Source organism: Musa acuminata, chromosome BXJ2-4 (genome assembly GCF_036884655.1).
Source record: "Musa acuminata AAA Group cultivar baxijiao chromosome BXJ2-4, Cavendish_Baxijiao_AAA, whole genome shotgun sequence".
NCBI lineage: Eukaryota > Viridiplantae > Streptophyta > Magnoliopsida > Zingiberales > Musaceae > Musa > Musa acuminata.
Genome location: NC_088341.1, coordinates 30,319,788 through 30,342,393, shown reverse-complemented (window position 1 = coordinate 30,342,393; position 22,606 = coordinate 30,319,788). Strand labels below are relative to the sequence as shown.

General features: G+C 34.4%; 1 protein-coding gene across 2 annotated transcripts; it reads right to left on the bottom strand.

Annotated features, from left to right (window-relative positions):
* Positions 1-8,786: 8,786 nt before the first annotated feature.
* On the bottom strand, positions 8,787-16,697 carry LOC135610250 (shaggy-related protein kinase epsilon-like). 2 transcript variants are annotated; one of them, XM_065104523.1, is made up of 14 exons: positions 16,530-16,697; positions 14,727-14,978; positions 14,522-14,614; positions 13,925-13,984; positions 13,557-13,829; positions 13,374-13,448; positions 12,587-12,643; positions 12,373-12,513; positions 11,711-11,761; positions 11,519-11,614; positions 11,362-11,445; positions 9,386-9,488; positions 9,255-9,309; positions 8,787-9,178 (listed from the first exon to the last, which is right to left on the bottom strand). In XM_065104523.1, the coding sequence occupies exons 1-14, from the start codon at positions 16,587-16,589 to the stop codon at positions 9,148-9,150; spliced, it is 1,431 nt and encodes a 476-aa protein (XP_064960595.1). In that variant the 5' UTR covers positions 16,590-16,697; the 3' UTR covers positions 8,787-9,147. The 2 variants fall into 2 exon arrangements, with proteins under 2 accessions (XP_064960595.1, XP_064960594.1); XM_065104522.1 differs by having other exon boundaries at positions 9,260-9,309.
* Positions 16,698-22,606: the final 5,909 nt, after the last annotated feature.

Sequence of the window (22,606 nt, the reverse complement as noted above, 5' to 3'; positions counted from 1 at the left end):
CTCTCTTGGGTTTTAATCCGTTTGAGAGTTAACCCCGCTCTGATACCAATTGTTCGGATCAAGAGCACTAAGAGGGGGGGGGGGGTTGAATTAGTGCAGCGGAAATATTTCAGCGATTAAAACCGAAAGCTACGTTTGTTTGATAAAAACGATTTCGATGTAAAAGCCGATTCTAAGATTACTTTAACTTAAGATTAAGCGAGATGACGTTAAAGTAAATCTACAAAGGCAGTTTGCAGTTTATGATAAAAATCAGAATGCAAGCGCAAACTGAAATGCAACGTTCATACGATAACACCGGTTTACTTCTAAATGTCAATTTCGAAGATACTGAACTTTGAGATATGTTTTATAAATGCGCAGAAGGCAGTTTGCAGTTATGATTGAAATCAAAACGTAAACGTAAACTGAAATGTAATGATCGTACGAAAAAGTCGATTTACGTCTAAACGCAGATTCGGAAAGTTCTGAACTTAGAAACTCGTTCGTAAAAGCGCAGAAGGCAGTAGCTATTTAGGAGGTTTGCAGTAAAGATAAAATGCTCAAAGTAAATGCAAACCGAGATTTAGAGTGGTTCGGTCAATCTTGACCTACTCCACTTTTGGCTTCCTCCACCGACGAGGTCACCGACGTCAACTAGAGGCCTTCCTTCATTAGGCGAAGGTCAACCACCCTTTTACAGTTTCACTCCTTTTGATGGGCTTAGGAGACAACCCTTACATAAATTTTCTCTCCTCTCTTTACAACTCAAAACTTTGAAGAACAGAGGGAGGAGAACTTTTGGCCTTTACAACAATTTTGAGCTCTAAGAATCACAGAAAGATGTCAAGATTTCGAGTGTTAGTTGCTACCTTTCAGTGCTGAATGGGTGGGGTATTTATAGGCCCCAACCCAGTTCAATTTGGAGCTCAAAACTGTCAATTCCCGGAATTCCGGGATCAGGCGGTTGCACCTCCTGACTGGGGCGATTGCATCGGCTGGTAGAGCTCGAAGACTGAGCCTCTGGGCGGTGCCACCTCTGTCAGGGGCGGTTGCACCTCTCTGCCAGAGCTCAAAAACCGAGCTCAGGCGGTTGCACCTCCTGACTGGGGCGGTTGCACCGCCTGCTAGAGCTCGAAGACTGAGCTCAGGCGGTGCTACCTCCTGTCAGGAGAGGTTGCACCGCCCAGTCTCGCTCGGAGACTGAGCCCAGGCAGTGCTACCTCCTGGCTGGGGCGGTTGCACCGCCCAGTCTCCCTAGGAGACTTAGCCCAGGCGGTGCTACCTCCTGGCTTGGGCGGTTGCACCTCCCACAGCAATCAGGGTCCGAATGGGTAGATCCATTCGGCCCAATTTGGGTTTTTCAGGGGCCCAATTGCCCCAAGATTAAGCTAATGGGATCACCTCCCATTTCCAACTTAATCATTGTGCTAACTACGATAAATCCTAAGACAATTTCTGCAGCTTGCTCCGGTGCGTCAATCGCTTCTTTCGGCGAGTTTCCGACGAACTTCCGCTAGACACATATGATAGACACTGCGATAAGTAGTGGTATAAATATGAGATATCCGCTAGAGCCCTTATTTTATTGGATATCCAATAAGCCCCTGAATTATTGGATCCTATGGATGAGATCCAATAAGAGCCTATGAGAGATTATTGGATAGAGACCCACTAATCTAAGAGGCTTGGGTAGTTGGATGCAGATTCAATACCCAATAGGGGAGGATCCATTAGGGTTTGATAGGGGACTTCTATAAATACGAGGGATTCAGTGGTTCATAGGTTAGAGCCTTTGCTTGTCTTCTTATTCTCCTCCCTCCTCTCCACCTCAGAGATGGCCTAGAGTTTTGAAAAGCATCATCACAGCCCTACTGTGTGGATCACCGCTAGAGAGGAGGGTGCTTGACCTCCTTCACTCTCACCTAGAGATCTACAAGGATTCAGGGATATACGATCTCCCTAGGTAACACGATATACTCTATACGCAGTTTTAAGTTTTGCGAATTTTGGTGTACTAATCTTCGCACGACGATGAACATCTCTTTGGGAATAGGGGATTTTATTTTTTATTCTTTTGCTGTGCATGTGATGTCGGCCCCAAGATTTTTCAACAATGGTATCAGAGCTAGGTTGTTCGTGCAATAGATTGATTTTGAACTACGTGTATTATGTTTTGGAAAAACTTTTGACGTCAAAATCGTTGATGCAGCAAAGGAGTCTAGATGAAGATTTTCCAATAGGGGTCTGATGGAGATCAGACACATAAGTCTGATCAGCTTTAGGTCAAGTGGGAGATTGCAAGTCATAGGTACCCAACAAAATCTCCATCCCAATTGAATACATTTGTAGTAGTGAGGAGGGAGGTTTTCATAGAAGATAATTTTAAAAACATATAGTTTTGGGAGGCCTGATTCAAATAGCTGGTATAAGGGGATGTATAATATTTATTTATACATGAATTCAAGCAAACCGAACATATTCGAATCAAACAGATTGAGAGTCAAACTTAAGAAGATGACTAGGTAAAGAAGTGATATGAAATAGAGATGTTTCATTCTAGTATTCCTTTAGCAAACCTAATATATGAATCCATAGGGCATAGTATTAATCCTTTTTGGATAAAATTTGAATATTGGGATGCCGGAGAATAAGTTAAATATTATTATAAAAGTGTCAAGGTTCCTCGATTAAAATTTAAAGGGCATTGGCCTCAAAAGAGGAATCGAAATGAAGAAGAACCTTCTAAATTTATGATTAAGGGGGGAAAAAAAGAGGCTAAAGTTTAGGAAGATCAAATTTAAGAATAGTCAATGGTAGAGGACGAAATAGAAACTTCTCAATGAGGCAAAGAGCGAGACTAGGTGAGGAGTTTGTGTTCCACAGACTAAACAAAGTTAGTGTAGAATTATTTGGTACCTCCAATGATAATTCATTCATAAAGAAAGGTTATCAAAGTTTGTTTTGCTAACACGAGGGATTGCAAAAGAATGGAGGCCCATGAGGGCTTTGTGATGGTGGAGGGAGCACTCTTGTCATTTGGAGGAAGAAGAGGGTAGAGAAGATTTTTTTTTCCCAGGTTAGGAGGCTTGAGAGACACCATTGCAGGAGTTGTCGGAGGAGCTTGATAGAGAAAAGAAAAGAGAAGAAAAATAAAGAATTAATATGAAAGAGTTGAGGGATCTTGATGCAAGAGACAAATAAATTTTAATTTCTTCTTATAGACAAGTCTAAATATTTTTCTTTACTCACTTTTCCCTCTACTTTATAATGAGAAATCTCATCGAGGCCATATATGAGAGTTACTGCTACATTCATATACCTTTTATTGTATGTATCTATTAAATTTACTATTTATTCATTAATTTCATAATCTCCTTCTTGATTAGCATCTTGAACATGATGTAGCATCTCTTATCTCTCTGTTATAATTATTTTTACTCATATGTTCATGAGAGAGGTTTCAATCCTCTCTTTTAATTAAGTTTGATTGTAATTAACAATATTTTTTCCCCTGGCCTAATTAGTTGATTTCCAATTTTGCAGTTAGATTTTAGAAAAAGAATATTTCAGATTTCATGTTTATTTGAGATATTTTAGTAAGTACATTAAAATAAAATAAAACTAAATCAATTATAAAAATTTTTACCTATTAGGGAGGGCTTATCTCCTCATATTTAAAAGGGAGGATTTCACTCCCTCATTTCTCATTGAGTTTAACAATGGAAGAAATGTGGAGTGGAGCCCCGTTGAGGACAGATAGGTTGCATTACCTTTTCTAAAATTAAAATTATTATTATTTTTAATTATCTAATTTTTTATATATTTAGATTAAATTAAATTAATATTGTGTTTGATTTGAATTTTTTTTTGGAATTCAATGTTATGTCAGTTACAAATTCAAAATTTTTGAAATATATGTAAAAGAAAAAAATATATATGCATGCTTGATGCTAAATTATTATAAATTATTAAAGTATAATTAATTAATTTTTCTTATGTTTGCATGATAAAAATTGATCAATTGAAATTATATTTTTTTAATATAATTTTATCATATTATGATTGAATTCATCTATTACTATGTAATCATGTAATTTTATCATGATTTAACCATTTGATGATAGTTTGTATGATTTATGATACTTTAATTAAATATTAGTGTTATAAAAAAGAAGATTTGAAATTGAACTAAACATAGAAGGGTCGATTGGGTCTGACCCATTGATTGGTCTCAGTCGACCCAATAGCATGCTCCTATTTTTAATCCAATTGTGAGGCTAGGCTCAACCTAGCCCACATGACCTACCACGATCCTTTTACCTAACTATTAAGATAGGTATATGTAATACACATAACTAATCTAAGACATATATATAGGTCAACCCAATTTGGCCCAACATTATGCAATCTAACACAATTCTCTTCTTTACTTAACTTGAGCCCTATAGTCGACTAAACCTAAATGATTGATTTATTCAAGTCGATTTAGAGTGATTTCAAACTAATTTGATTGATTCAAGCTCAAATAATCCAAATTGAACCCAATGAAATATAAATTAGATGGGTCATTTCAAACTAGTTAAATAAGGATTAGAGGTCGATTTTGTTATATTGTAGCTAAATCAAATCTAGTTTAAATAAATTAGATTGATTTAGCTATGATCCAAACTAATTGAGGGCTAATTAATATATATTCTTTGATATTATTGATGCTTTGATAAGATTATTTTATCTCAAAATGGATACAACCTGTTATTTCCTGAAATGATTATGTTTTCTTACTAAGGTAGGTAAGGCGCTTCTTTTTTAGGATTAATGAACCATCAAATATGGTGGCTTGATAGTTCCTCCATTAAGTGATGTATCCCTATTTGAACAAGTGAGGGACATTACTCTATCTATTGTTGAGAGTATGAAATGAGTTTTCTTCATATGTTATTAGAAGAATAAAAAGCATATTATATAGGATAAAGTCTTTCCATCCGAGAGTATTCCAGAAGATGTTCAATATACAATATTGGGATGACTATTAGTTTATGTATATATACATATATATATATATATATATGTATATATATATGTATATATATGTATATATATATGTATATATATGTATATATATATGTATATATATGTATATATATATGTATATATATGTATATAAATATGTATATATATATATATATATACATATATATATACATATACATATATATATATATATATACTAAAAAACCCCTAGTAATAGGGTCTTACTATATGGTACACCCATATTTGGTTTTTATTAAGGGGAGCTCATTTTATTAAAATCTCACTAATACCCTTGAACCGACCTGATTCAAGCTGGAATGATCTATGGGCTACATTGAGCGAGTGTAACCCTAGTGTAGGCAATAACAAACTTTTTTCATATTTGGCGATTGCACTTGGCTCCTCTCTTCTTCGTCCTTTCAAATTTTGTGAGTGCCTATATAGATGGCAAAATTCTCTCTCCTCTGGTTTCGACTCCTCTCTAGCTTTGGCTTCTTATCTGGCTTCATTATCGTCAATTTCTTTCTGACAAAAGTCTTGGTGACTCCTCTTTAGCATCACCGATCTCTTAACAACTTCATCAGTAATAATTGTATGTTGTCTTCGGTAACTCTTAGATAGTTTTCTCCCCCTCTAATTATTATCCTCTAATATGTAACTATTTAGTGATTTAACGATTGAATTGTGAAGATGAAAATCAATATAGTATTTTTAGGGCACTTTAATTTATCTGATATTAATTCAATTGTGAAAATGCAAGTTGTGGATTGATAGATCATTAGCACTTTATGATGTTTGTTATCTATCTTGGCATTTTTTTGATCTGATTTTATTTTATTTGTCAAATGCAATTGTGGATATCCAAGGATTTTTCAAGGCTTCACGCGATGAGAAAACCTATGACCAGAGCACTTAAATGATGTTGTTTGTCACCGAATACTTGTTTGTCACAAAAGATGCTTATTTAGGGTACATCTCAATAAATGCTTGTTTGTCATCTTGTTATTGTCTTCCTGCTTGCCATGTTGAAGAAAACATAATTTACCCTCTTAGATGTTTGGTATCTGTTTGCTAGTTCAAAATTAAAGTGTTCATGATGCTTAATAAAATCCCTAATGCATTGATCTAATTATCACACAAGATGAAAAGATGAAAGAAGTTTTTAGGTTATCTTTACCAGATTTTTGAAGCTGTAGAGTAGTACATAGAATATTTTGAAACAGACTTGAATTTAATTCCCTCATCTAGGCATATTACTTGATTAGAATGTAAGGGTGCTGAACTCACAAGTTAGGTTCTATCGAGATCCCTTCGATCTCAGGGTAAGAAAACAATGAAGTGCCTACTAAAGGTAATATATTTCATAACTTAATGATTTATATTAATCATTATTAAATTATATGTAACTAATTAAATTATTTGTTTTAGGTGTGAAGTCAAAGATGCTTGAATCATCCATTACTCTTTCATCACGTCCTCCTTCACCGCCTTGTGCTTTCTCAACCATACATCACCCCCTCCATAATATATAATTAATTATTATAATTATATCGATCATGTTAGGTGTTCTTTTTGTAAATAAGTGCTAAGAGTCTAGGCCACATGATATCAGATTTTTCCTAAGCTATGTCATGTACATGTTCTTAGGAGGAAACTTTTTCATTATATAGTAGATATTCCTGACATATTCCCAATATTCTTATGTGTCAATATGCTCTATATAGTATTTGGGAACATTGGATTGAGGGATCCACTTTTACGTTTGTGGTGTCTCAATTGAGTTTAGTCCAAACAATATTGTTTTGATTTTAGAGGTTTCCAACCACAACTTATAGATGTTGAAGCAACGACTTTGGATTATATATTTGAGATATATTTTATTGATTAGTTGCCTTGTAGACAAAATATAGAAGATTTGATGTGTAAGCTAGTTTTGAGTGATGATGATTTTGATATTGTCGACTTTTATAAGTTATATATTTTATATATTTTTATTTATATTTTATTTTATTAAACAAACTATATTTTACCCTCCATGTTATTATTGATAGAAGATAAGATTTCCTCAATTATATAAGGAAATCTTTTTATTCTGTTGAGGAAAATCCTCTATTGACGGAAATACTTTCTTCTAATTTGTATAAATAGGAGAGGGAACATGTTAATGTATTGAAGCATTTTCATTTCTTCAATAAAGCTTTTTCAATAATTGTTCTTATCTTCTATTATTTTCTTTATGGTATTAGAGCAGTGAAAAAAGTGAAGTTTCGCTCTAGCCTTTGGCCAGCGACCAACGTCATTGAGAAAAGCGAAGCTTCGCCCTTGTCTTCGGCTAACGACCAATGCCACTACAGCCACATTCCTAAGAGGCTCCATGGCCAATCCTCATCTTCCTCATCGCGGTAGCCTTCGCTGCCTTCGCTGATCCACTAACAGCCGGTGGACTTAAGGAGAACGAAGGACGGATTTAAGGAGAACGAAGGGAATGCCTATGCCCTCACAGTAACAGCAATCGCAACAGTAGCAGCGATCTGCTCTTGCCCTACTCACGAAGTCTCTCGCTTGTAAACCATTCTTTGTATCGATCCAAGATTGGTATCCTTATCAGGAGAAATAGGAGAGGGAATATGTTAATGTATTGAAGCATTTTCATTTCTTCAATAAAACTTCTTCAATAATTATTCTTATCTTCTATTATTTTCTTTAATTATCTTATGTTGACGATTTGGATTCATTAACTTTGATTGGACAATGACAGTTCATTCTTTCATCGTCATTAAGATTTTAACTATTGGTGCTCAAATAAGGAAGTTGAAGCTTGAGAGTATGGATATCTTGCACTAATATTAATTGTAAGCTAAATCTCATTTTTCTAAGTACATATGAAATGGTAAATATAGATTAATTATGATTCTTAAATTTATTTATTTATTTATAAGTATAGCTATGCAAGCATATAGATATATTTATGCATCCTATTATCTTGATCATTCGCGATTGTAGAGATAGGGTCAGGTGAGCATCAACAACTGGAATGTTATCCACTTAAGGTTGAAGTCGAAACCTGTATAGTTGCGTCACAAGTAACATAGCGCGATGAGGAGGAAGTCCCTTACCTTCTGCACCATTTAGATTCTGGTCAAGGCGTGACAATATGAAGTAGACCGTTGGACGGATTGCCAATAATTCTTCTTCTTTTCGGGCATTGATCCATTTGTAGTCATGCGGTAAGATTACCTTAAGTCTGAAACCTTACGTTGCCGGCTGGAGTCGGATCACCCCAAGTAGACAAAGAGCGGTAATATTAATTCTTTTTCGACACACTTGATCTGCCTATTAGAAGGTCGTAATTCATCTTGGCATTGATCCACTTTTAGTCATGCAGTATGATTACCTGAAGTCTAGAAACCTTTGCCAATTGGAGCCCCTAAGTAGACAAAGATCAGATCGTAATCTTTGGACGATTTTGAGCCGCTATTATTTCTTTTGGGACACTTGATCGTCCTATTTGAAGGTCGAAAGTTCACCGGCAAGTGCAGACACCACCGTGCAGTGTCCTAGCAGCCTGCAAAAAGTAACCCTAGTTCCTTTTTGTTATCACACTCAGAGGGTTACAAGCTATTTTGATTTAGAATAAATCATCCGTTACCAAGACGCCATTGTACAAAAAATTCCTAGTTCTTATCACAATCATGTTATACGCCATAAATCGGCCGTTACCAAGATCAATGACAGAACTCACAACTGATCTATGATAGGAAGGCAGATACCAGTGTCTCAGAAGCACCTTTAAATCAATTCAAATACTACATACAATAAGATTTCAACAACAAATCGGCACTTACATCAGCCTTGGATCGTGAAGCTACAGAAACTGGTAAATGGTTTATCATCCTTCTTTCACATATTACAAACGTAGATTGCTGAAAGATTATAACTCTTACCCTTCTTGCCCAGGTCCCTGAAGCCACCTCAGTATTTCACAAATTAATATCTTCTCCAACATTCTTGGGATTGCCCATAAAGGAAAACCTAGAAGTCAAAGATATCTTCCTTGACCTCCACAAACAATCTTCATCCAATATGTTTGTCTCTGTGTTCCTCTTACCAATCAGATTCAGGTTTGATCACCAATCACTTCAGGGCTCCATACAAGGTAAGAATACTGTAAATATGCGAACCACTTTTAAGTTCTTCAGATCAACACCAGACTTTAAACTTCTTCCAATCACTGTATGCACCTTACATGCTCAGGAATGAGGCGTTGAATCAGTTCCGGGGAAGTACCTTCAAGCTCTGCAGACAAATTTAGATGACTTATTAACAGCTTTCCTTGAGAACCCAATAAACAATAAGGCAGGCAGGATCTTACCTTGAGACGTGAAGTTGAACAGAGGAGGAAGGGGCTGCCCATTCAACAAACGTGTGTTAGGGTCTCTCAACTCATCAAAGAATGGATGAGCACAGGCCTCCAGCTGCAGCACGGATGAAAAGAAAACAAAAACAATGACTAAACAGATGCTGCACCATACATCATTGACTAGAAGGTGAACAGTACAGAAAAAGATGCAAGCACTAGGCAGATTTAAACTATAGCCTTAATCAAATATCATAAGATGCCTTCATAAGAAGGTAAAGATGATGTCAGGATCAAATAACCTGATAGTTGTTTAAATTTAAGGTGATCGGAAAAGGAAAACAGACTTGCCTAGCAATGCAATTGATAGACATGACACCATGATGATTTGGTAAACAGGAAACAGTAGAATACTCAAGACAAAAGGCCTAAGCAACTGCAATGGTCTCCCACAAAAGTTTGCAGAGAGCATCAAGCATTCTTCATGAGATTTGAGATCAGAACTAGGGAGTGAGATGATAAAAATGATAGTTTCATAAAAGTCAAGATCTTGGAGATCATCATCAAATGTACTATGGATAGCTACTTCTCAAAATAATTTAACCTTTACTTCTCAAATCTAACAACAATATCCGTGGACAAGAATTTAATGGCTTCATTATCATCTCTGTAGCTAATCTGAAAATCATGCCAACAAATACAAGGTGCAGTGATGTAGGACATAAAGTACAACCAAATATAATGATCTCACAGTTAATGTCATGACTGCCGTTGTCAATCAATGATAAGATACTAATAGATGTTCTACAGAATAAGGTGTTGAGAAGAATTTGACAATAACTAAGAGTATAAGACCATAAGCAAGAAAGACCAGGAAATGTACTCAGCAGAAAAAGCTAGTTCCATGAAATGCCAGCACAACAACCAACCTTATTAACATATACAAGACAAAACACAAGGAGAATTTTGGAACCACAAGATTGATATCTTTCTCAATAGTGTATGCTAGACAACATAGTTTTCTTTGACCAAAACATACAATATTCTGTAACATACTAGTTTAATTGGTTATATATGTAGCTACAAATACAATCGCCAACCAGTGAGCAAATTGTAAGTGCAGAAACAAGGCATGTGTTCCATTGCAAATTCACAAATCTTACCTTGAAAAAGGCATTTATTATTGAATTGTAGATGCATAATATTAAAAAATCTTACCATCACTAGTATAGCTTATATTACAGGTTGATACTGTTTGTTTCAAGTAGCAACCATTAACAGTTCACAAGGCAAAGCCAAATTCATTGTGGACCAACATGATGAAATTGATTAATAGGTAAAACCAAATATACATACAGTGGTACAGGTACAGTTGATTCATTTTCAATGTTTTAAACAACAAAACACCGGCTAATCAACATTGTTACAGGCAATTTATGACAAGTAAAGCCATCAAATTGTTTGAACTAAAAATAGATCAACAGTACAAGTTTTTTATTTTTGCAAAGGGTAAGTAACAAAGACAGAATTCGAGCCCAGGACTTTGCAATAAGCTGTCAAAGTCTTTATCAGCAAAAACTACTGACACCTTCAACTGAACAAGTATTGACAAGAAACCTACCGACGAAAAATTTGGCTTGTAGAAAAATGGTGAGTAGAAAATTCATGATGAAAGATGTTTCTTACAAAGTAAACAGATAGAAACAAAACCAACTTGTAAATACTGTTGTCTATGTCTTAAGTTTAGAGCTTCAATCAACTAAAGTAACCTATGGATGACACAACTTCCTATTAGAACCCTATCCATTAAAAATCGCTCACGAGAAATGCTCCAGACTATCAGAAATAACTTTGAGCATCATTATGCAAGATGCACAAATGATGACAATTTCATCAGAGTAATAGATATTGTAACCAAAAATAGTCATGATACCACTAATAGAGGCCAGATCAGCAAAACACTAAATAATTTGTGCAGAATGAACTCTTACAGCCGTAAAACGCAGATTAGGTGAGTACTGAAGCAGCCTCGACACAAGATCAACTGCTTCAGGAGGTATCCACTTGTGAAAAAGCTGGAAAGGGGTGGTGATTTAATCATTTGGATATATTATAGGACCTTTAGTAAAACATGCTAGCTTGACCAACCTTGTGCCAAGGATGAGCTTTGATCTGGGGAAATTTGAACTCCGTGTAATTTGGGTTCATACATTTGATTTCTTCTCGTGTTGGTGTACCTAAAATCTGTAAGCAAAAACATTCATGTAGAATTAAGATCAACAAGTGGATAGAACTTACTTGAGATAAGATGCACTTAAATGTCATTTATGGATATACAACCTTTATAATTTCCACCAGCTGATCAACACCACTTTCCCCAGGAAATATAGGCTGCAAGAAAAATGATGATATACTTCAGTAAGACGGTGCCTAGGAAAGACTAAAACCAAGAAACTGCAGAAGAAGCATGACATGAACTAACAGGTAGCATCAAGGATGATGAGATACAGCATCACAAATGGTCTGCGATGATATATGTTACACGATGGTAAAGAAGCATGTAGAAAATGTTTTCCCAAAATAAATTATTTCTATAAAATAATACAATGATACAGGTATAAACTTTCTGGAGCCTGGTGAAAGTATACTACATGAGCAGGTTACTCAATGCCAACCGATTCAAGAAAATTAACACAAATAAACAGCATGTCTGGAGTCAAACCATCAGTCAATAATTCTCACTGCTGCTCAAATTCTTGTTCTCTATTCCATCAAACATGAAATTCCAACTTAAGCCATTTGTTTTCTCCACTGAGGAGCAACAAATAGCTATAAAATGGCTAGATAAATCTTATTTTAGAAGTGTGTATCTAGCTGGATAACCTATTCAATTCATAATATTAATGCCACACCTGATGACTAGAGGAAAAAAATTAACTTAAACATTGAATGCTGGATTCCTCATAATAAAAATTGTGTTTAATAAAAACAGTAGTGCTTACCTGTCCTATGAGAAGCTCAGCTAACACACAACCAACAGACCACATGTCAATAGCTGTGCTATACTCTGTAGCTCCAAAAATAAGCTCAGGTGCCCTATAGTACCGTGAGCAAATGTAAGATATATTAGGCTCTCCTGGAACCTGAAATTGGATCATTCGATGTCAAATATGAGAATAACACCGTTCAATGATCAAGCACATATATCTGACCTACCAACTTCTTGGCGCTACCAAAGTCACAAAGCTTTATTTCGTGAGTGTGGGGATTGACCTGGAAAAAAAAGAGTCAACAATTCAAACGATATTATTACGACGTCAAAATCAACTTCCATATGTGTTTTGAATTCAAATCCTTATTCAGATCTTGCAATAAATCATTTCAACTATAAAGCACATTGGTGTAGCCATAACATGTCAGCCCATAAAATGCCCATGACTGCTTGCCTGGTCTCTGTCTACCAGCACTATGACGCCATCTCATTTGCACAGAATGGAAAACTTCAATGCCAGCATTATGTTGGCAAACTGGCTTCTTTCCTTCAATCATTGGAACTCTTAATTGGCTCAAATTAACTACTAAGTGGTTTCCTTACAATGTTAGCATTCAAAAGGTCTCATAAAACATTTGCTAATTGACTTTATATTGAAGAAAATGATGAAGATACATCATGAAAAGTAAAAAAAGAAATATTTCAAAGAAACCTATCACATCTTGAAATCATCTGGCCCCAACCAGCCCTGCATTACAATAGCTGATATAATATCTTTGAATGACAGCTTATAATTTCCAGAATTTATTATCTAACAAGAGGCTTAGAGTAAATATTTCATCCCCATGCATGAGATCAACATATCATAATTCCTCAATATTCTATCATGATAGTACGTCTGCACCATCACAAAAATTGCCTTCACATAGAATAAGTTATACTGACAAGTCTAAGAAAGAAAATGAAATTCGTCACAGAATCTTAAAAAACAAGAAATTATGAGGATCTCACCAGAAGATTTTGTGGCTTAATGTCCCGATGGCACACCCCTATAACACGATGAATATAAGCAAGTGCACGACAAATCTACATAACAAACAAGTAATAATTTACCTCAGTAAAGAAAGATTATTAACAGACAGTGATACAAATCTTAAGAAAAAGACAATGTTAAAATGCTAGATTGATATTCACCTGGTACGTGTACAACTTGACATAAATGAGAGGTAAATGCTGGTTCATCCGACTATAATACTTCACTATGCGATAAAGAGTCTCAGAAACATATTCAAGAACAAGATTTAGGTAGATCTCATCTTTTTCAGTGGTAGAAAAAAAATAGTGCTTTAGCTGAACTACATTTGGATGGTCAAGCAAGAGCATAATCTGTAGTTCCCTGTTCTTGTATCTCTTATCCTGTAAAACCTTCTTGATGGCAACAGCTTCCCCTGTTTCCACACATTTAGCCTGCCCAAGAAATTTACATAAGATATAACTATTAAATATATAACAGTTGTCCAGAATTAAAGCTAAAGTTTCTACCAACAAGAGCACTGAATTACCTGAAAGACCACACCAAATGAACCAGTGCCAACAATACGTTCTGCCATGTACGAGATTGTCTGACAAAAAATTAATAAGTTACTATAATGACCAAGTTCTGATTCCAACTGATCAATAAGAAACCATGAGATATTATACAACCCCAGGAACATCCAAGAACAAGTAAGTTCCAAACTATGGATACAGAAAATTGATGCATCCCCAGATATAAGAGTTTAATAATGTTTCCAAATGATAAAGCAAGTACAAGTTAGAAGCCACTGACACAAACCTCACAGATCTGTCACAACTGCCAGTTTAAAGGTGAAGTCATCCACAAACTTATGAAAGCTTAAATTCAACCCAAAAAAAAAAAAAAACATGAAGCTCTTTATGACCAACACGCTAGTGACTTTAGTAGCATCTAAGTCAAAATTTGATACCAGTCACCAAGACAAGTTGCCATCAGAAGCACCTCAGTGCATCCAACAAGGTCTGGCAAAAGCAAGTATGACTACAAGAACACTAAGCTAAGAGAACAATGGTCCCATAGAATCAAGAACCATCTTATAAGGTGTACAAGACTGCCTAATTTATATTCAGAAATGTAAACGCACCTGTTTTGGCTGACCATCCCGGCCACCTATTGTTGTTGCAATTATCTGTCCCGTCATAGTTCCTTTACCATTTGTCATTGACCCATCCAGTTCCTGCAACAATTACTATGAATTACATCAACTGAATGCAAGGATGAACCAGATAAAAAGATTTACTTCCACATAACAGGAATACTCGAACGAAAAAGAAAACACAGATTCATACCTTCTCATTGTGACCGTCAGGTTTATCTTCTCTGATTGTCATACCATGCATTTCCCTTGGAAGTTGATCCATTGTTGCCGCTTCAAATCTTGCAGGAGGGTCAGTGCTCGATGTGCTTGCATCAAGATCCAAATGATACAAGGATATACGTTGATCCATAGTAGAAACCTTGTCTTCCACCAAATGCCGTTCCGTAAGAATTTCTCCTCCTTCCTGATCAAACTTTGCTCTTTTTGTACCTAAGTCCCCACCCTTACGTGACAATATAAAGAGCCTCAGATTTAAAGAACAGGTAAACTAGAAAATGAAGTAGAAAGAGATGATTTGTTGCAACGATATGTTTTCCCTTTTTGCCTTTGCATTGGTGTGTTTTCATGATCTATAGACATAGTACAAACTACAAACTTTGAATAAAATTTTTAAAGAAGAAAATAGAATTTTTCAATGATTTTCTTCTCTGGAAAGGAGGCTCAAAATATATATTTATTATGGGTGACACCTCAGTCAAGAAAGGTTAGTATTTCGGTGAATCTGGGATGACAAAGTGACCAACTTGAGATTAGCTTCAGCAAACACGGCCAGTTATACAATCTGAGTCAAGGATGCCAAAAAGATTTTCACCATAATTTGCAACAGCAACAGGATATTTCCTGGTTGTTGTGAAAAATGGAGTATTGCCCACAAAAGAAAGGAGCCTTAACCCCAAAAGAGTGCCATATGCATGAGGCCTTATCCTAATAAACGGGGAGGTCACTAAAGACAGCACAGTAGGGCCAATGAGCCAAAAATTGACTACAAATGTTTCACCACACTTAGAAAGGCCCAAAATAGTTAGATGTCAAGTGAGCTTCTAATCTGGTTTTAGCCAGTCCCGGGTAGGATTCTGAATAAGCAGTAAAAAAGAATGTGACTAAATGCAAAATATAAAAGAACCTGCATGTGCTGCTCGATTGCAGCACTATTAGGCTTCGTTAGTCACAATTATACGTAAAATGTAGCATATCAAAACTCAAAGGCATATGTCTTCAGCCTGCCTAAGTCAAGAAGCAAAATGATGCAACCACAAGAGGGAATGGTTTACAACAGGAAGATGTTAGTGAAGTGCAACAAGTTAAAATGACTACTATTTTATGCTTGTACAAGCTTTCGACAAGATTGTGTTAAAGTCCCTATGATGTCTGCTTATTTAAGACCATGACATTTACCATCTTTATAACTTGAACTTCACTAATCTGGACACTTATGGCAATTGGTTGGTGATGCTTAACCAATTTTTTGAACAGCAATACTAGGTCAGTTTCTGATCTATTTTTTATTTTGAAATTACACACGTTAAGTTCGGCATGCCATATTCTATGTATTCATGGATTTGAATGATCAAGTTCATGTTATCATCATTATCAAGATATAAACAAATAAACTTTAAAAAGAGCTCCCTGGTGCATTTCGGTATCTTCCATGCCAATGATCAGACTTAACAACATGACCATCCTAAATCCACTGTGGTTTGATTGATGAAAGTAAATAAACATTTCCTTTGTAAGCAAACAGCTTTAGCTACACCTAACAATCCAACCAAGCAAACAACGGTAGAGATTTCCTGAAAACCCTAACAACATTGATGAAGCCCTATAGTCATTAAACGCAGAAGGAAGAATGAGTATAACCAATCTCTGATTTCAAACCAAAAATCAAAATGAAATCGAACCCAATGACCAATGATGTTGAGGAACCAAAAAGAAGATATGGTAAATTAAAAACAAAAATAGGAGAAAATTTATAGGAGTCAGGTAGGTAGCTTACCGGATCCGAGACCGAGGACCGCCCGGACGCGATGCTCTTGAGCCGCCGCATCATATGCATGTTTCGCCCCCGCCCCCCCTCGAGATCTCCAAACCCTAACCCTCCGCCTCAAGAAGAACTCCTTCCCTCCCCTCTCTTCTCCTCCATCCGCAATGGATCGGGAAGAAGAAAAAGGGGATAAGAGAAGTAGGCAGAAGAGGAGGAGGAGGAGGAGGAGGTTGGGAGAGGAAAACAGAATGCAACACCCAATTCCTGCTCCCTTTTCTTTCTTCCCCGCCCTCCTCTCCGTGTACCTCTTTGCACCTTGTTTTTGTTTTCTGTTTTCTGTTGTCCGCCTTTTGTTTTAAGATCCGGATTCTTGGTCAAGGTGGTTGAAGGCCGAACCCATGTGGAGCCGACCAGGGCCGCTCATCGGTCGGTCCATCGCGATCGGACGAGTGAACGCTCGGCTTTTGGTCCTCGCTCGTTTCCTATTTTTTGCTTCTCTTGTTTTGATCTTGACGCGATTTGAAGCGCGCGAGACGCGGTCGGCGACACGTTTTCGGGAAGAGGAAGTAAAAAACTGTTTTCTGTTGAACAAAAAAATATTTTTGATGCTATACCGTATTATCATCATCATTAAAAGTAGTGATATGCGCGCTTTTAGGAGAAGTCTTTAATCGATAAACTTGAGAACGGCCTGTTATCCCATCATGTAACGGACGTTACAATAAGAGATATCATATTATAACGGGCGTTATAATTCATCGGGACATTTGCTTGGTTATTTGGTATCATTTGCTCATCATGTTCATGTGCAGAATTAGTTGCCATCACGAGTATTTGATTCAATTTGCTTAATCCATTAAAAATTTGGATTTATTGTTGTTGACTCAAAGCAAGCTGCAATTTTTCTTTTGTTAATTGAAATGAAGTAGAAGATCATGAAATGTGCTGATCACAAAAATGCAAGTTTGTGCGCATTGTGGAGCCTAATTTGGTGAGTTAATCGTAAATTTGTTGAAAGTAAAATTACATGATGTGTTGCTTGTTATCGAAAAACTAAGTTCGAGATAGCAAAAAAAAAAAAACACCCTATTCAATTTATCATTATATTTTTCATCCGGAGACATTTGAACGATGGAGAGAAGATTAGCATGATCCTATACAATTTTCACATTAAAATTATATCATTTTTCATCGGTTAGGGGCAGATAAATAGTTAAGGAATTTTCTTATTTTCAAATGTTTAATTGGAATTTTAACATTATTTAGTAGATGTCTGTTAAAGCTCATAAGACCACTATATATTATATATTTTTACTGTCTGTTTCTGCCTTTGTTTTGCTAGGATAGTCCAAATTCTAATTCATTTTTTTTTCTCTTTTAACTTTCTTTGTATATTTTTGACTGGAAAATAAAATCTAGAACATAAAGATTAGAAGAAAAGAATGAGGATTATAATAGTTTGATACCTTTGAAAAGACTGATCAAGTGGTCTTGGGGTTTACACACAGATTCAACAAACAATCACATTGAGTCAATTGAGATGAGTGGTTAGTATCTTTATTGAGATATTCCAATGATTGGTGTATTATGTCTTATACGATATTTAATGTAAAAATATTATTTAAAAAAACAATCACGTTCTTTTCATGGACTTCTCCGTAAAGATCAAACCTCTACAAATAAGAAAAGATATTGCGCATGTTTGAACTACTGCTACTCCCGAAGAAATCAACGATCTGAGAAGAGTTCACACACCAGCTCTAAGAAAACTTTTATAGCATTAAAAAGGAGACCAATATCCCAACATATTTAGACATTCAACTTATCTCAACGATGAAAATAATAGAGTTTGAAAGTAAGATAAGAATTAGTGTACTGATCATTCTCAGTTTATGCTTGATTTGACGTATTAATTTTCGTTAGGTGCAATTGACATTTAAGTTCATTTTGTTAGATTATGTTATCATATTTAATTAGATAAAATATATTATAGATATGATTGGATTATGATTATAATTATCGATTAATAAAAAGAAAGTCTAATTATAGTAAGATTGGTAAGATTCGTTAAGAAATAATCTTGATAGTAGAGACTCTCATAATTACTTATCATATTTCCTTTATTTTCACCTATAAAATATATTATCATATTTCCTCTATTTTCGCCTATAAAATATAAGACCTCTTATAGACTTAGAACAAATAAATAGATATGTTAATAATTAGATACGCAACTATGCAGATAAGTAAGGACACGTCAATAAGTGACATTATTGAAAGATAACATATTTTCTCTTATCTTCATTTAATCACATGAACTAATCAATAAGAAAGTATAGATCTCTCATCTTCCATTTTTTTCCAAATTCATTACTTATAGTGGTCATATGAAAGATAAGAATAGGGTAAAATGTGAGTTTAGTTTTCCTTGCAAATCGATATCACTATAACTTTCGGATTCTATAATAGTATGGTTGCATATCAGAAAAGATTTTATGAGAATCATCTGAAGGTATATATCATAAATTTAGATCTATTGCTATTTGATATCAAATTTTGATAATAAATTTTTTTACATAATAACATTATATTATAATTTTTATGCTTACAATTAGTATTAGAGTCATGATTGTGAAATCAAATACTTTAGATATATTTGTTAGCACCTTTCACTCACGAAATAGTATTAATTAATTTTTATTTATAATGCATGAATGATTCATCTATATTATCGATTTGCTTTTCTATTTAGTTTATCATATTGCCTACTTAAAGTGATATAAGGTTTCTCACATTTGATTAGTAGACTACTATTGATAACTTATTGTCAACAACAGTATTATTGAGGGCAACGACCTCCGGTGGTCACTAGCCTAGTTACAGGTAATAGTTGCATATCTAGTGCAAGCACTATGGAGTGTAGTAGCCCTATAACAATTACATAAGACCATTGCATGTAGCGGTTACAACAATGCCACTGCCCGTGAAGGTTGTAATGGCTGTGTACAACCATTGCACGTGGCAATTATAATAGCACTGCCACTGCCTATAACAACTATGACGATTACAACAATGTTGCTACGAGCAGCATTTGTTGGTTGCGGTTGACATCACTAGACGTCAAAGGCTAGTAGGGTTGCTAGGTAGCCTGTGTGTGCATAATCATGCTGCAATAACTGTGGGGTCACTAGGTGGCATGCGCATAGACACACGTGGATGGGGAGGTCGCAAGTAGGCAGTGGCTGCACATAGTGGCGGCGATGCCTTATGCAAGTAGCGATCGTGCCTCCAGCAACGGTCACAGACAGTGGTTGCGATGCCTAGCACAGGTAGCATCTATATAATATCCCTCATTTCTGAATTTTTGTAAGGGCTTGTTTGTAATTAAAAACCTCTTTTGAATTATTTATAAGGATCAAATTATACATCTAAGGACATATTTATAAAATCTAAATACTTATTTATAAATTTGAGGACCTATTTATAAATATAAATAGTATAAGAACTAAATTATAAAATATATAAAAAATAAAAAGGGGTTTCTTCCATCGCCTCTTGCTTCGATTCCTTCAACCTAAAGAACCAACAGAGAGGCAGTGTTCGGTGGGGAAGTGATTTGGGCTTAGGGTTTTGATTCAAATCCTCTCGTTTAGGATCTATTTCTTTGAAGGCAAGTATTCTAACCCTTTTCTATAGAAATTCTAATATATGCTTTCACCTTGATTATAAGAAAGTTAAAGAGTTTTGGCCTTGCAATTGTTATCAATCTCGTTTAGGTATAAAGGTTTGAATTAGGAATTTTTTAGATTTATGATCTATCTATCTTGTTTTTGTTATAACTCCTTATATTGAATTCTGATTTTAGCAAAACTTATTTTATCTAAAAATTAGACTCATAAATCTTTCTTGATTGAAAGATTTGAAGTAATATCTCCTTATGAAGTTTTATATGGGCAAAAGTGTAAAACATTTATATGTTGGGAAGAAGTTGGTGACAAAAAGTTGTTAGTTGCATATAAAATATAAGAGACTATCGAGAAAATTTAAGTTATAGGAAAAAAGTTAAAGACTGCTCAGAGTCATTAAAAGAGCTATACTGACAACAGAAAATGAGATATTGAGCTTCAAGTAAAGGATTTTGTATTCTTGAAGGTCTTCCCTTTTAAAAGTGTGGTAAAATTTGGAAAGAAATGAAAGTTAAGGCTTAGATTTGTTGGACCTTTTGAGGGATTGGTTCTCACTTACAAGATTGTCTTGCCACAATCTTTATGTCATATCCATGATATATTTTATATTTAATTCTCAAAAAGTACATACTAGATCATTCTCATATCATTAAGTATAAACCGATTATGATCGAAAAAGACTTATTTTATGTGGAAGAATCTACTCAAATTATTGATAAAAAATAAAAGATCACAAAAAATAAAATCATTCCTCTAATTAAAGTGATTTAGAAGTATTATTCTATTGAAGAATTATTCGAAAGAGAGCTAAAGGAGAAAATGGAAAAAATATATCTTTATCTTTTCATCAATTGACATATAATAAATTTAGAGGACTAATTTTTTTCTTTTAAAAAAGGAGAGTATAATATCCCTTATTTTTAAATTTTTGGAAGGACTTGTTTGTAATATAAAAACTTATTTTTAATTATTTATAAGGACCTAATTATAAATTTGATGACCTATTTATAAATTTGAGAATCTATTTATAAAATTTGAATATCTATTTATAAATATAAATAATACAAGGACTAAACTATAAAATGTATAAAAAAAATAAGAAGAAGAAGGGGAAGTGATTTGGGCTTAGGATTTTGGCTCTGATCCTCTCATTTGGGATCTATTTTCTTAGACAAGTGTCCTTTTTTATAATAATTCTAATATTTACTTTTGCCTTAATTATGAGAAATTTGAAGAGTTTTGACCTTACACATGTTATCAATCTTGTTTAGATATAAAGCTTTGAATCTAGAATTTTTTAGATTTATGATCTATCTGCCTTGTTCTTACTATAATTCTTCGAACCAAATTCTGATTTAGGCAAAACTTATTTTATCTGAAAATAGACTCATAGATCTTTCTTTTTATGCCTGCTTAAAAGATTTGGAGTATAAAATCCTACCCAAATATCTATTAGAATTGATCTTATGGATTCTGCAAAATAGAGATAATGTTTACTGATATTTTGTTACTCTATTACTTATAACTCTCTATTAAAAAATTTAATTTATATAAATATTTGGAAACTAGACTCATAGATATCTTTTAATACCTACTTGAAAATTTTAGAGTACAAATGTCTACCCAAATATCTATTAGAGTCGGCCTTATAAATTCTGTAAGACAGAGATAGTGTTCTCTGACCTTTTGTTACCATATTATTTGGAACTTCTTGTTGAAAATTCCAATTAATATAAAACTTATTTTATCTAAAAGTAGATTAATATATCTTTTAAATAATATCTTTCTTGAGTAAATTAAAATATAATTGATTATTCAAATAATTCATGTAATATGCCTTATTGCTAAAACTAAACTTTTGTTAATTGTGCCTATTCTTGTTCCATCTCTTTGAAATTGAATTCATCTAAATTTTTTTTTTAATTAAGCCATATGTAATTAGTTTGAACTCTTGTAGCTCTTGTCTTTAATTCTTTCTATATCTGAATATATTTTATGAAAGTTTATGTTTGCATCGTATTGTTTTATATAGTCACATATATGTTTTCATTATTTCATATATGCTTCTGATATAAGTTGAATTTATTACTCATAATATACTTTTGTACTCTAGTATTTATGTAATGATATGAACCTTTGCGAAAAAAATAGGAGAGAGAGTTATGTTTAGAGCACACGATGCTTTGTCGGCCTCCTTTAACTTCATCCAGACGTTAGTGGATGGAGCTCTAAAAAATGAATGTATCATATTATGTTATGATCTTACTTCACTCTCTATATTTTTTATATGATATCTAAAGCATTACTTATGAGTTTATATGTGCGCTTTGGATAAGAATGAAATGAATGCAATATCAAATATGACATTTGAGCTTATGTTTCTTATTTATTTATTGATATGCT